This window comes from Helianthus annuus, chromosome 11, assembly GCF_002127325.2.
Source record: "Helianthus annuus cultivar XRQ/B chromosome 11, HanXRQr2.0-SUNRISE, whole genome shotgun sequence".
NCBI lineage: Eukaryota > Viridiplantae > Streptophyta > Magnoliopsida > Asterales > Asteraceae > Helianthus > Helianthus annuus.
In genome coordinates this window covers 182,943,560-182,957,167 of record NC_035443.2, presented here as the reverse complement: position 1 = coordinate 182,957,167, position 13,608 = coordinate 182,943,560, and the positions used below count along the sequence as shown (strand labels likewise).

Sequence of the window (13,608 nt, the reverse complement as noted above, 5' to 3'; positions counted from 1 at the left end):
CGTGAGTTATTTATTTTATATGTGTTAGGCGATATGGAGGCTACCACAGACTTGAGTATGGTTATAATGGTAGAACCAGTTAGCTCCTATGACCCGGCCATTGCAATCCACAAAGGGCACTCCGGTCTGGAATTTTGTGGGGGTGATATGAATGAGGTGGAGGACAATATTCCGCTTGCAAACCGTGTGCGTATGTTGGCTGAGTTGGGGGCCCAAAAAAGGAAGCTCCCTTTCAGAGAGAAAGTGGCAGCGGAACCAAACAGATCACCTTACTATATAAGGTCTGTTGACATGGGTCAGCCAATAACTAAGAAGGAGGCAAATCTGTGGGAGTACATATACACTGATGAAAGCCCATTGCACCTTTTAAATGGGCATTCTCGTAGGAAGCGGGCAATGGAGGCAAACGTGTAAGTAGAACTGCAACGTGGTTTATTGTTTTATAATAATAGGGTAAACCATCAACCAAGTTCCACACTAGATAATTCGTTATATTTTGATTTTTTCCGCAGGAGGGAACAGGGTTCGTCGTCGGTGGTTGATGTAGATAGTCCGATACACATGGCTGTGTAAGTAGGGGGGTCACCGTACCAAAATTTAGTAAAATAATAAATAACATGTGTTAAAGTATGCAATTTAATTTATAATTTGTACATCTGACACCAGGGAGTTGCTGTTTAGAAGCCCTACCCATGTAGAAGCGTCTCGGGCTATGTTCAAGAGTTTAAACGTTGGTAATGAGGTCTCAGATGGTATTATCGACTGTTGGGCGGAGGTGCTAAACTTCCAAGAGAAACGGAAATCATGGGAGGCTTACAGTAGGCAATTCTTTGGTACTAAAGTTGTGGTGAGTGTCATGTATATAGAGATTACAGTGTGGCGACTTTTTGACCTTATTAATTTCTCTGTTGTGCCTAAAGTTTCCGTGGATGCTAACATCTGAGGAAGGCGGAGTCGAGGCGCGGATGCACAAGTTTCGGCTTGGAATAAAAGGTGCGGTTAACAGCGGTGAAAATGTTCCTGACTTTCGAAATCAAGACATTGTTTTCTTCCCGATATTGCTAGTGTTTGAGTTACGCGACCCCGGGATTTATGTCGTTGATAATGACAAAGCCCGACAAGGTCAGTTGATAGAAGATAGTGTCTACTACCTACACAAGGACACAGCGTATAAGATCGTAAGTTACTAAACTGACAATTGTTGAACAAATCAGTGTGATAATATTGAGGATCTGCTTTTTATTGACCATGGCTTGTATATGTGTATGCAGAAAGATATGTTTGTGCAATATCTTCGGGAGGTTGGGAATCCGCGAGCCGATGACATAGAGTACTGCAACATCCAGCGTATGCCGGTTCCTTGGGCGACCACCGCAAACACAACTGATTGTGGGGTCTTCTTGATGCGGCACATGGAGTGCTACATGGGGAAAAACAAAAGTTTTAACTGTGGGTTCAGCATGAGTGGGGCGAGGAAGATGGCGGAGGTGCGAAAGTTGAGAAAGAGGTATGCTGCGCACATCTTATGTTCGGAGGTGAATGTGCTGCTGCCAAAAATCAAGCAGGATTGCCGAATAGAGTAACATGTGTTAGGGGGGTGAAATGGAAGTTACTGTAGCAACATTGTGCATTAATTGCGCCAGCTTTGTTTTTGGAGACATGTAATGTACTTTGATGGATTTGGGGATGTTGCTTTAAACTTATTGCGGGGTGGGTGTTTTGTTGGGTATGGCATGGTCACGATGTCTTTTTGGGGGATAGACTATCTATATACAATCTGATGTTTAGTTAGTTGGTAATTCTATACGCTAAAGAATATTGATGTGTTGTTGGATGTGTTAGAATATTATTAATCTAGTTGATTGACGTAGTAGATAATATTTTATTAGAGGTTGTTTGAAATTATATAAAGGTACGTGTAACATTATAGAAAATGAGAAAATGCTGCTTCCAAGGGGAATACTCTTTCTAAAAATGTAGTACGAATATTGGAAATTGGGGAAAGTTGGTGGCATAAGACTACAAACATAGGGGTTGGTGTCTATAAAACAACTTTATTGGGAAAAGGAACCATTGCTTTTTGGCACCTTATGGTCACATCAAAGTCAAGTCACAAAGACCTATATTAAATGTACCCAGGGAAAACCTCTATAAGTATTGTAGTGAAGAACCAAACTCATATTCTGTAATACTTCACCACTTCACTTAACCATAAACTGTTAACGGTTCCAAAGTCTTGTAACGTGATGGACCCGTGTAGAGGTAAGGTTACGGCTACCCAACCAGGCATGGAGAAGCGGATGCAAAAGGGGAAGGAAGCATGTGAGGGCCGGTACGGGGTGTGCTACGAAAGAAAATTGTCTCACAAGAATCGAGAAGACGGGAAAACTGGAGTAGCTTCTGGTGACGATGCCTCAGAAAGCGGAACCAAAAATGTAACTGATGTAGCTGGTGTGTCGCAAGAAACGTCACGCCGTAGGGAACACGTTGTTCCAGAAGCTGAAAAGTTGAAGGGGCTACCAGATGAGTTGGTTAGGTTGCTGACTGATCCAGACCATGAATTATGTGGTTGCCCGTTGTGTCCATACTCACCCGAAACAATCCAGTCCTGGTGTTACCATGACCCATGGGAGAGTGAGCGCAGCCCCTCTCCTCTGTACTTTCATGATGAGGAATTTCCCACACCATGATGAAAAGCATGTTACAAATGGAGGATAACAATGGGTAGTTAGTATGTTGAAAATGGTTGAAGGTGTGTTAACCTGATGACCCTATGTTGTAACAAAACGACATACCAATGTCGTTTTGTTGGTATTTTATTATGTGTTTTTTTTTTGTGTAACCTATTAGTAGAATGTGTGTTTAAGTTGGCTAGAGGTGAAGGCTAATTCTATAACCTGGCGTGGTTTAATATATATGTTGTTTTTATGTGGTTAACACCGATTGTTTTGATCCTTTCAAGTGAAAAAACCCAAGCATTATGGGGACTAACATGTGTTAAGCAGCTGTTTTATTTTTGTGTAACCTATTAGCAGAATGTGTGTTTATGTTGGCTAGAGGTGAAGGCTAATTCTATAACCTGACGTGGTTTAATATATATGCTGTTTTTGTGTGGTTAACACAGATTGTTTTGATCCTTTCAAGTGAAAAGACCCAAGCATTATGGGGACTAACATGTGTTAAGCAGCTGTTTTTATGCCATTGTAAAAAAATAAAACACAAAAACACAGTTATCAAAATGCAGATAATATTAACATAAGCCCATTAATAGCAAACAGAGGTCCCCAAAGATCTTCGGTCCTACAAACACAAAAGTGGCCAAGGCCATAGAGTTTCTTACAATCCTATTTATGGTTAATGGGATCCAAATAGTTCCACCTTCTTACACACGTAACAGAGAAGAGCAGGATGATGTCAAAAGACTGTTACATGTGTGTAAGAAGGCCAAAATGAAGAGAGTCTCCCATTACATAGTACTAGAAAACGACAATAGAGATTTTAATCAGAGGGTGAGTCGCCAGTGGCGGTCTGCCTTTGTTGTTCAGCAGCTGCCTTTGCTGCTTTCATTGCAGCCACCTTAAGGCAGTTGCGTGAGTCGTGGTCGTCGACATACAGACCACAACGCTTGCATAAACGAAGCTGCTTTGGACGTTTTGGTGGTTTTGCCTTTGCCTTCTCACCGGCCCAGAAATGCGAGTATGAGTACCACATCCTTTATTGCGTGCAACTTCTGGATTAGCAACTTCGACTGGAATGTTGATTGGCTGTCCAACTATTTCTTCCATTTGACACTCGTTTGATTCATTTTGAGTTGTAGACAATGGTTGCTTAGAAAGCACATTGATCTTGAAATCCCTGAGTTGGTCAACCAATTTTGCCAACGCATCCTCATCGGTTCTGGCCACATCAACGCATTCAGTAACGAGGTCGAGGATTTCATTCCGCATAACGGACGGTGCGTGTGGGTTGACTCCGTATCGACTGGAAATTGAAAAAACCTGTTTGGGGAGGGCATCTCGACGCCACCTATCGTTTATGTATTTGGTGGAATCCTTTCAACATTTTTCAATCGATAGACGCAAAAGACATGGCGACACAGATATCCGATACGTGTAAAATTCCTGCATGAGCAACTGGCGGATTGGTCTACAGTGTTATACGTAACCTGTTTTGAACATAGACAGCAAAAAAGAAAAGCCCTTTAGATCTAAAATATGTTAGAGGATTGGTAATAATGAAATTGCCTAACATGTGTTACCTGATAGACGTTTGTGATGTTGTTCCTTTTATCCAAATGAGTGACGTCTATCAGAAGACTCGAATTGCTGGGCTCGGTTTGGTTTGTGATGTAGCATAAAAACTTCCCTTTAATTATCTCTTTTTGAACTTGCGCGAAAACAGCGTTTGTGTAAATGGCGAACGCGTGCTGTTCTATCGCTAAATCAGTATTGCCAGTGAACATTGTGGATGAGGTTTTGTACTCCGATACACGTTGACGATATCGTTGGCTGTCTACCCTATTTTCAAAGCACATCATAAATTGTACAAGGGTGTTTGCGCTTGTTGAGTTGACCTTGAAGGCAGCGTTAGAGCTTTCGCAGCGGGAGGTGGTCTTCATTAAGCAACACATGGGCGGTTCCCTGAAGTAGGCTGGTACCCATAGATGTTTGATGTTGTACATGTCGTTCAACCAGCTGTGGTCTTGAAGCCCAAATGTTTGTAGGAGGTCATTCCAGCGGGACTCAAACGTTTCAGGTTTGATATAAACATTCCAAACCAACTGGTGAATGCAGGACCGAAGATCAGTGTTATCGAGCACGTCGGAAGAGATCTGAAAAAGTTAATAGTTACTAACACGAGTTAGATTAAAACAGTGTGAGAAGACATATAAAATTTGTGTCATGTTGAATAACACATGTTAAGGGCTAACAAATCAAGCTAACCTTGGAGGGTAGTTTTTTCATTATATGCCACATGCATAGACGGTGTCGTGATTCGGTAAAGACCATAGGAACAGCTTGTAGCATGGATGGGTCTTGATCACTCAGCACGAGAGTTGGTTGAGTACCGTGTGCCTTCAAGAAAGCCTTAAGCAACCACACATAAGATTCAATGGACTCGGTTGATATCAAACCCGCTCCAAATGTAACACATTGGAAATGATGATCCACACCCGTGAATGGCACAAAAACCATCTTGTACCTATGAACAAAAAATTGATTTGATGTTAACAATATGTAAAACTTTTTGGGGTTAAGGGTGTATACTTGGGGATCAGGCCTAACATATGTTAATGGGGGGGGGGGACTAACCTGTTTGTGCTGTAAGTTGCGTCAAACGCGAGGACATCGCCAAAAGCTTTGTAGTTTAGCTTTGAAATCTCATCAGCCCAGAATACAGAAGACAACTTTCCATTTGATACAGTGTAATCAAAATAGAAGTTGGGTAGGTTGTCAAAACGCTCACGCAGGCGTTCAAGGAAAACTTGTGCGTCGCGTTCACCAATAAAAATTCGCAACTGGTGGCTAAAGTTTTTAAAATCCACCGGAGTCCCATTGACATTGTGATGCCCTCCTTTTAAAGCTACAAGACATCTATAAGCTCTCATTGGTCTGATGCGGTTTAGACTCATATTGTGAATAAATTGTTTCATGGAGAATGACAGCTTCCGTGATATCTTGCTAAGATCACGGTTGTAACTCTCAACAAGTTCATGATTATGAATATCATTGAAACTCAGAACTGTGTATGAATCGTTCGAGATCGAGACTAGTATGCTTGCCTTACAGTCACACCATGTGAAGTTGGTCCTCCGGTGCTTAACAGAAGATTCATCTAGGGTGTCGAAAGTCCTCTTTGGTTGTGGGTTTCCATATTTTGAGCATCGGAGATACTTGTGTGTGGGAATTCCATTCCAGACTTTAGTTTGCCCTTTTTTTTACAGAAAAACCTGCTTCAAACGCATAAAGTTCATACATGGAAAGAACATCCGCAAAAGTTGGATAAGATTTCCCACACACTGGTATGAACTTATCAGCGACGTTAGGAATCCAGTAACGGGTTCCCTGAGGGGTATCAAAAACAAAGTATGGATTCGATGGCCCTGCATCATAAAACGAAAAAGGTTAGGAATCTGCTATACATGGCATGACAAAAGGTTAGAAATCTGTGATATGAGAATAAAGTGGGCTCCCATTGTGCATTGTACAACCGTCTAACTGGCCGCGTGATGATTCAGCAAACATAGAAGGACCATGAGATGATCCAGAAACAGCAACAGTCATGGCCTGCATATGCGAATCTTCCCCCTACATGTGAACATTATGGAATATGTTTGAACAATGCCATATCTGGGGAAGAAAAAAACAAACCGGGTGTATAGAAAAAACAAACCTTCTTCATTATCCATAACATGGTCATCATTAAACGCGCTGTTCATGAAATTGTTGGATATCACAACATCCGGGGATCTAACAGGGGCTTCAGATGACCGAGAACAATCAACATGCATATAAGTGTATACAGAAGCTTCGAATGGAAAAAGTGAACATGGACATGCAGTATAGTTTGGATTATTAGATTAAAAAGTTGTAAAAGACAAAAAAAAAAAAAAAAAACAGAACTTCGAGAACAGTTAAATTACATATATGGACAAACCTGGAGCATTAAATTCCTCATCATTTTGGAAGTCGCTGCAAAAGAACCGGTTGGGGAAACTATGGACCGGCGACATTAATTCTGAGGTTGGTGGATTTGTCTCCATGGATATTAATGGAGAAATGAACAGGGGAGTAGAAGATGACTATGTAGTTCTGTTGAAGAATATATAAAATGAGAAATTGTAAAAGAAATATGGGGGTGGGTGCATGGTACAAATGAGTTGATGGGGGATGATGTGCATTAAATGCTGATGTCAATTCAAATGGGTTATAATATCTTGCCTAAGGAAATTACATATATAACCTTGAAGCAAAAAGTAACAATAACTGTGGGAGGGCTACGTGGCTAAATGATGGCCACTATTATAATTTGCTAAGTTTTCTAAGAATATAGGGTTTCTTACTAAGCATTATCCTATATATATATATATATATATATATATATATATATATATATATATATATATATATGGATGGATGGGTTAAAATGAGAAGCACTACGAGTTATGAGGACTTTTTGATCCCGCGCGAGTTGGGCCAAAATTTTTTTACACAAACGTAGATGAAAACATTAAAAACACATCTGTAAAAAAATGTAAAAAAAAAATTTGTCGAGTCGTTAGTTTTGACTGATGCAAGTTTTTTTATGCCCTGATAAAAAAAATAGTTATCTGTAATAAAATTTTACAGCAGTGCGTAAAAAAAACTTACATCAGTCAAAACTAACGCCTCGACAATTTTTTTTCTTACTTTTTTTTTTCAGATGTGTTAATAAAGTTTTTTCATCTACGTTTGTGCAAAAAAAATTTTGCCCAACTCGCGCGAGATCAAAAAGTTCTTACGATTCTCACAACTAGTGGTGGTTTTCATTTGAAACGAATCCTATATATATATAGTAGGGTTTATGCGATAACTACTCTTATTGCAAGAACCGCGAGAACCAATGTGAATACAACAAATTAAACTAAACCCACCCCATTACCATCCAAAAACTTAAACACCCCCCCCCCCCCCAAAAAAAAAAACTATACCTTACCAAAGAATCTAACCACTATATAATATATTAAAGCCTGTTCATTTGCCATTTTGAACCAGACCAATTGTTACAAGCAAATGAATCGGTCGATCTTATATTCATCAATTTGCATCGTGCATAAATCTTTCATGATCATACATAATTATATATCTAACCACTATATAATATATAAAAAATACATGCTTCATGAAATGGGAATATCATAGGAAATTAAAATTTTATTAGATAAAAACAGCGGAAATAAAGATGCACTGATTCGACCTTAACATCAAACTAGCTTGGTCATGCTTTAACAACAACAACAACAACAATCATACCCGGTATAATCCATCTATAGCCAAACTATTAATAGGGTCCCGGGATGGTGGGATGTAGATAAACCTTACCTCTATCCAGAGGATAGAGAGGCTGTTTCCAGTGAGACCCTCGGTTCCAAAAACCATAACCAAGATGTCAGATTCCAGAAAGCATACGTAGGCACACAACTACTTAAAAAAGTAAAAACAAAAAATACTACCAATACACACATAAATAAAAAAGTATAATCACATCTATAACCAAGCGATTTATCATGCTTCAAATGAGATACTTAAACCATCAAACTTTTCTTTGGTAATCTTGTCCATAGTTTGGATCATTTCAGTCGTGAGATAACTACCCGAATCACCAACAGCGCCTTTTCGAAAGTAGACCTGGTCGGATGAAACCTTATTTACCTTGTGCAAGGTCTCAAAACCACAAAGTTCGATTATCTTTTCCACTGATCCATCAGATTCCTCCTCTTCTGTAAACGGGTTACCTATGAATTTGGCTAATTTCTTAACCACATTCTTTGGATCTTTCTTTAAATCCTCGTACTTCAAGAACAATACCTTATCCGGTCGTTCTAAACTGGCCTTATAGTACCCTACCACATGATCCCAAAAAGATCCACATGGACTTATACCTTTACTAAAAATCTCAAATAGATCAACCAGTTTTATTGGTGAAGAACACTAATAGAAAATTGGGCAATTGTGACCAAAATTTGCTACCGAAAAAAATGGTAGCAAATTTAGCCACCGATTTGCCACGGAAATGAAAATAAGTGTATTTATCATGATATGGTAGCAAAGTGGTTGCAATTTTTGCCACCTTTTTATTTTCGGTGGCAATTTGTGGAAAAAATACGCAAAAACATGAAAAATAAAAAGGTACAGTAGAAACACGAAACACGATAAATTAATACTCGATTATTTAATAAACTCTCTAAGATAATATTTTTTTGCCGGCCCCGACTCGGGGATAGGGTGCTAAGTTAATAATTCGATAAAATTATAAGATAATACATGTTTGATAATTTCTTTAGACCCCATATAAAATATAAATTAATAATTCCTTATATATAGCATATTACATGAATGATTTATGAAGGTTTCTTGAAAAATGACTCAATTGTCTTTTGTTTTTTGTTTAAATCAATTTCCCCTTGAATCTCGTCTCTAATTTTCCTTAGCATGGTAAGAACTTCTGGTGTTGTTTTCTCATAGCTCAACAAGAAATTGTTCAATGTGATTGCCGCTTTAATAGCTTCGTTTCACGAAGGGGGCTCCATAAAGTGATACATTGAACACAAGAAGAATAATAAGGTGGGAGATTGAAGGTTTCTTTCAAATTTGGCCATTCATTTGATATACATGCATTGTATACAATAATTAAGTGGAAGCTTGAAAGGTGTTTGTAAACTAAGTATTCTACTATAAATTAATAAAATATTAATTAATATATAAATTAATTTATTAATTTATCGATTAATTAATAACTCTTTTAATTAATAAATTTTGGTGGTATCAAGTGTATTATTTTATAGAGTTTCTACTGTATTTGTTAATTGTGACCATCTTATCGGTGACAACATGAAAATGAAAATTCAAATAGGCGAGATATTTTTTAGTGGATGAGCGCTTCAAAAGTCAATTAATTAGGGTTCCAACCAAATACTCCCCTCCCAAAATTTTAATCTCTGCTTCTCACTCGCTCCGCTACGTCAAACTCTGCTCCCATACGTTTGATCTGATCGAAGAACTAAGCCTCTTGCTGAGGTAGGCTTTTCCATACCTTTTTTTCTTTTATTTATTTTAGTTTTATTTTATGAAATTGAATCTGGAATCATGAGTTTTGTTAATTCAATTTCTGTTTTTGAATTGATTCTATATGATTTCGTTAATTTTTTTGTTTGATTTTGGTTTTTGTTAACCCCAATCCAGATTCTCTCTTGTTTGTTTATAGTTACCCGCATATGTTTAGGTTATGTTCATTTTGATTTAAGGATTTATCATACAATTCGGGCATGAATTAGATTCGTTGATGGTGTTCTTCAAAGGAGATTGAACCTGCAGTAATGAGGATAACACTTATTAATTAATCCAAAGCCCTATGGTTCAGGCAATTAACATCTGAACACTAATTTTTGCACTTGAAACCAGGTGGGCGAGCTAGGGTTATAATGGAGAAGAAGATGAAGTTGTCTATTTGCTGTGGACTCAAAGTAAGAGGAGAAAGTGCAAGAGAAAGAAGAGTCAGATGATCTGCACACGCCTGAACAGAAGAGTGAAGTTGTAAGCAAAGTCAACGAAACTATTCTTGGAATCTTCTTGATTGTTATATATTATTGGGTATGGACATTTTATACCTTAGTAGCTTGATCGTTGATAGTATCTTATGTTAATTTCCAAATAGTGTCTTATAGCTAAAAAGGAAACGGATCAAAAGTGTAGGTTTTGTAGTTTGGAAATGTTATTGATATTTGTCTCAGTTAGATCAAAGTATTTAGATGGTATTTTTGAAATCTTGATCGGTTATTCAGAGAGATCAAGAAGGAGTGTATGTTTTCTGTTTTGAACGTATACTCGAATTGACTAAATACTTGTGTTTATAGTTGGAGATCATCACAATGTTTAGTTGAAATGACACGATGTTTCGTGAAAGAGGGGTTGGCAATTATTCGGTTACCTTCAGCATAAACTCTGTCGCTCAAACCCGTCCTTTGGTCTTACGTAAATCCAAATAAACTAAATGACTTGATGTCACTAACATCACCAAAAATGTATTTTACTCAAACAATAAGATTATTGCACTTTATAGGCTTGAAGTTCAACCGTTTTGATGCGAACTGTTTCGACGCGTACCGTTTCGAATCGAACCGTTTCGATCCGTACCTTTTCGACCTGAAAATGGCCACAGATGAATATGCACATTTTGACCAGGTACCTTTTATATAATCAATGTTACTAAATAGTATTTATGCTTTGTTTGTATATGCGCCTTAATTCGTAGGCCTTCGGCCACAACGCGACGGGGCTTATATCTAGTTATGGTTGTAAATGAACATAACGGGCACATAACTGGTCAAAATGTGCATATTCATCTGTGGCCATTAACATGCCTTAATTTTAAATATACTTTTAGGTTCTTTTTATTTGACACACTTAACTAGTTTTCCATTTTAGCTAATATTTTTATTTGACCCATTACATGTGTTATTTAGCATGGATGAGAACTAATGATGAATTATGACTAACTTTGTTTAGTAACACTTGATCTTCAAGTAGCCTCAATATGAGTCTATACTAATGTTGTTTAGGTTTCTTTTGACTAGTTTGGGTTGCTCTGTGATTCTTTTTTAGTTGTATTTCCTGATTATATTGTTAGTAAATGTTCAATCAAAAGTGCTCCTAGCTTGTTGTAAAGTGATTCTGACGGCATCACATACATTAGTAATTTGGTCACCAAGATGAAAAGTAATTTGATCAATTCAACTAACTTGACCCATTATCATTTTTCTTTAGTTCTGACTTGTTTCTCTGCATTGGTTGTCTTATAGATTGAAAACTTGAACGTGGTTATCAAGGAGTTCGTTAAGGAAAAGGATGAAAAAAAAGAAAGGTTAGATAGAATTATATTCGGATTTTGGCGTATGTGGAATCACAATACATTAGTAATTTGTGTGCATTTGTATGGTTTCCCCCTACTATTGTGTTTGTTTGGTTTGTGATCTTTGTAACCAACTTGACCCGTTATTAGTTTTCGTCAATTCTGATTTCTTGATTCAATTCATTGGTTGTTTTGTAGATTGAGAAGTTGAACTTAGTTATCGTGGGGCTCGTTAAGGAAAATGATGAAGAAAAAGAAAGATTAAATGGAATTATTGCGGGGTTGTTGGCTGAAAAGAAAAAGATAAGGTTGATAAAGATGCTATGCTCGATAGGATGTCACAAATTGAAGCTATGTTAACAAGTACCGTTCGAAGATAGGCTATAAACACTTGGTTTTGAATGTTTCGATGTTTATCATATTAGGATAATTTTATTTATTCGATGTTTTTGTTGACATTTCTATTATTCGACTGTTTTATATGCTTTTCAAACATAGATGTTTTATATAATTTTGGGTTTTCATGAACTTATTAGACTTTTTTATACTCCCTCCGTCCCATTAAAAGTGTCCTATTTTGAATGTTCAAAGTCTTTATTTATAAACTTTGACTTTAATCATATACTTTTTGTATTATATAAAACTTGATGAAAATTAACCCGATAAAAACACTTGTAAACCACACTCAAATCATATAACTTTCATCAAGTATTATCTAACACAAACAAAATTATTTAAGGTCAAAGTTTATAAATAAAGACCTTGAAAATTCAAAATAGGACACTTTTAGTGGGACGGAGGTAGTATAATTTTTAATTATATTGATATGTACTTTTATGAAAAAAAAATCAAGCAATCACATAATGGTAGCAAATAATTCAACAAGTGTGCTAATTGCCACCGATTTTCAATGAAAAATGGTGGCAAATGGTTGGTAGCTAAATGGTGGCAATATCAAACGGTGGCAAAAAAAGTGGCAAAAAATCCGTCACAACTCGGTAGCAAACAAGGTGGACCGTAGCAAACAAGAAGCAGTGGCAAATAATTTTGACCTATTTTGTTGTGGCAAAAATCTGGTAGCAAAATATAAAAATGGTGGCTATTTGGTGGCATTAGGGCAATTGACACGGGTGATTTTGTCACCAAGTTTTCGGTGGTAAAATGGTGAAAACAAGGAATTTACTACCGTTTTGTGACCAAAAGTTTCATGACAAAAACCCTCTTTTCTAGTAGAAGTGCCATAAAGAAATGAGCACATCTTTAGGGTTTCTACATATGTAAACAATCCGACAATCGGAAGTAATGATGGATTTAAGTAAAGAAGTGTAGGGTATATGGGTAGCAAGGAGGCCATTGGCATAAGAAGGGTTGTTCAAGAAAGACTCGGTCTCTATGAAGGGGACACAATCATGCGGGCTAATGGTGAGCAATGGGTGAGTTTGACAAGAAGCGATCCCCGTTTTGAATTTGCCTCGGTTCACAATGGCAAAGGCAAGGGCCTTAAGCCATGTTGTGCCGGTGTTTGGATGACTTGCTAAGAAGATATCGGTTGGTAGAGCTTGGAAATCGTCTTGCACGGCCATAACCGCTTCAACTGTGAAGTCAGCTTTTGAGTGATACCAAAAACCGTGGAAATACCAGAAATCCTCATACTTACATAGCTGATTATCGGGAGTTGTTGAAAGAGTAGAGACTTTGTCCTTGTATCGTTCGATGAGGATCGACATCTTTTCCTTTCGTGCCTTTTCTTCATCTTTTGTAACGGTTGCTACAGGTGAATAGAAGGCAGTAGGGAAGGAAAACATCATGTAAGGATGAGAATGGAAGAAGGCTTCACATGTTTATATTAACCATTGCAATAATTGCTAAGAAAAAAGACAAATAAATTTTAGAATTGATAATCTACATAAAATGTTATGTGAAATCAATCTTATTTTCATGTATCTAATTATTTCGATTATATAGAAAATCGTCCGATTAAAAAAAAACAAATAACGTTTG

General features: G+C 37.4%; 2 protein-coding genes and 1 long non-coding RNA gene across 4 annotated transcripts; 1 reads left to right on the top strand and 2 right to left on the bottom strand.

Annotated features, from left to right (window-relative positions):
• Positions 1 to 4,033: 4,033 nt before the first annotated feature.
• LOC110888953 (protein FAR1-RELATED SEQUENCE 5-like) lies at positions 4,034 to 5,608 on the bottom strand. The gene is made up of 4 exons (XM_022136445.1): positions 5,313 to 5,608; positions 4,944 to 5,202; positions 4,259 to 4,831; positions 4,034 to 4,165 (listed from the first exon to the last, which is right to left on the bottom strand). The coding sequence occupies exons 1-4, from the start codon at positions 5,606 to 5,608 to the stop codon at positions 4,034 to 4,036; spliced, it is 1,260 nt and encodes a 419-aa protein (XP_021992137.1).
• Positions 5,609 to 8,113: 2,505 nt separating this feature from the next.
• LOC118484205 (flavonol 3-sulfotransferase-like) lies at positions 8,114 to 13,407 on the bottom strand. The gene is made up of 3 exons (XM_035980199.1): positions 12,840 to 13,407; positions 10,016 to 10,067; positions 8,114 to 8,641 (listed from the first exon to the last, which is right to left on the bottom strand). Exons 1-3 carry the CDS (start codon positions 13,332 to 13,334, stop codon positions 8,265 to 8,267), a joined length of 924 nt encoding a protein of 307 aa, XP_035836092.1. The 5' UTR covers positions 13,335 to 13,407; the 3' UTR covers positions 8,114 to 8,264.
• On the top strand, positions 9,622 to 12,135 carry LOC110891398. 2 transcript variants are annotated; one of them, XR_004873304.1, is made up of 4 exons: positions 9,622 to 9,776; positions 9,982 to 10,349; positions 11,558 to 11,619; positions 11,806 to 12,135. It is a non-coding gene; the product is annotated as an uncharacterized LOC110891398 (long non-coding RNA). The 2 variants fall into 2 exon arrangements; XR_002565299.2 differs by having other exon boundaries at positions 9,623 to 9,776; positions 10,161 to 10,349.
• Positions 13,408 to 13,608: the final 201 nt, after the last annotated feature.

What these genes read in the sequence shown, in the direction of transcription:
- LOC110888953 (XM_022136445.1), bottom strand. Translation starts at nt 5,608, where the DNA reads ATGAGAGCTTATAGATGTCTTGTAGCTTTAAAAGGAGGGCATCACAAT. An exon ending in GCAACTTACAGCACAAACAG is followed by an intron (nt 5,203 to 5,312) that starts GTTAGTCCCCCC and finishes TTTTGTTCATAG; the next exon opens with GTACAAGATGGTTTTTGTGC. An exon ending in TGAAAAAACTACCCTCCAAG is followed by an intron (nt 4,832 to 4,943) that starts GTTAGCTTGATT and finishes TAACTTTTTCAG; the next exon opens with ATCTCTTCCGACGTGCTCGA.
- LOC118484205 (XM_035980199.1), bottom strand. Translation starts at nt 13,334, where the DNA reads ATGTCGATCCTCATCGAACGATACAAGGACAAAGTCTCTACTCTTTCA. An exon ending in TCATTTCTTTATGGCACTTC is followed by an intron (nt 10,068 to 12,839) that starts TACTAGAAAAGA and finishes TCATTACTGCAG; the next exon opens with GTTCAATCTCCTTTGAAGAA. An exon ending in ATCTAATTCATGCCCGAATT is followed by an intron (nt 8,642 to 10,015) that starts GTATGATAAATC and finishes TTTTTAGTAAAG; the next exon opens with GTATAAGTCCATGTGGATCT.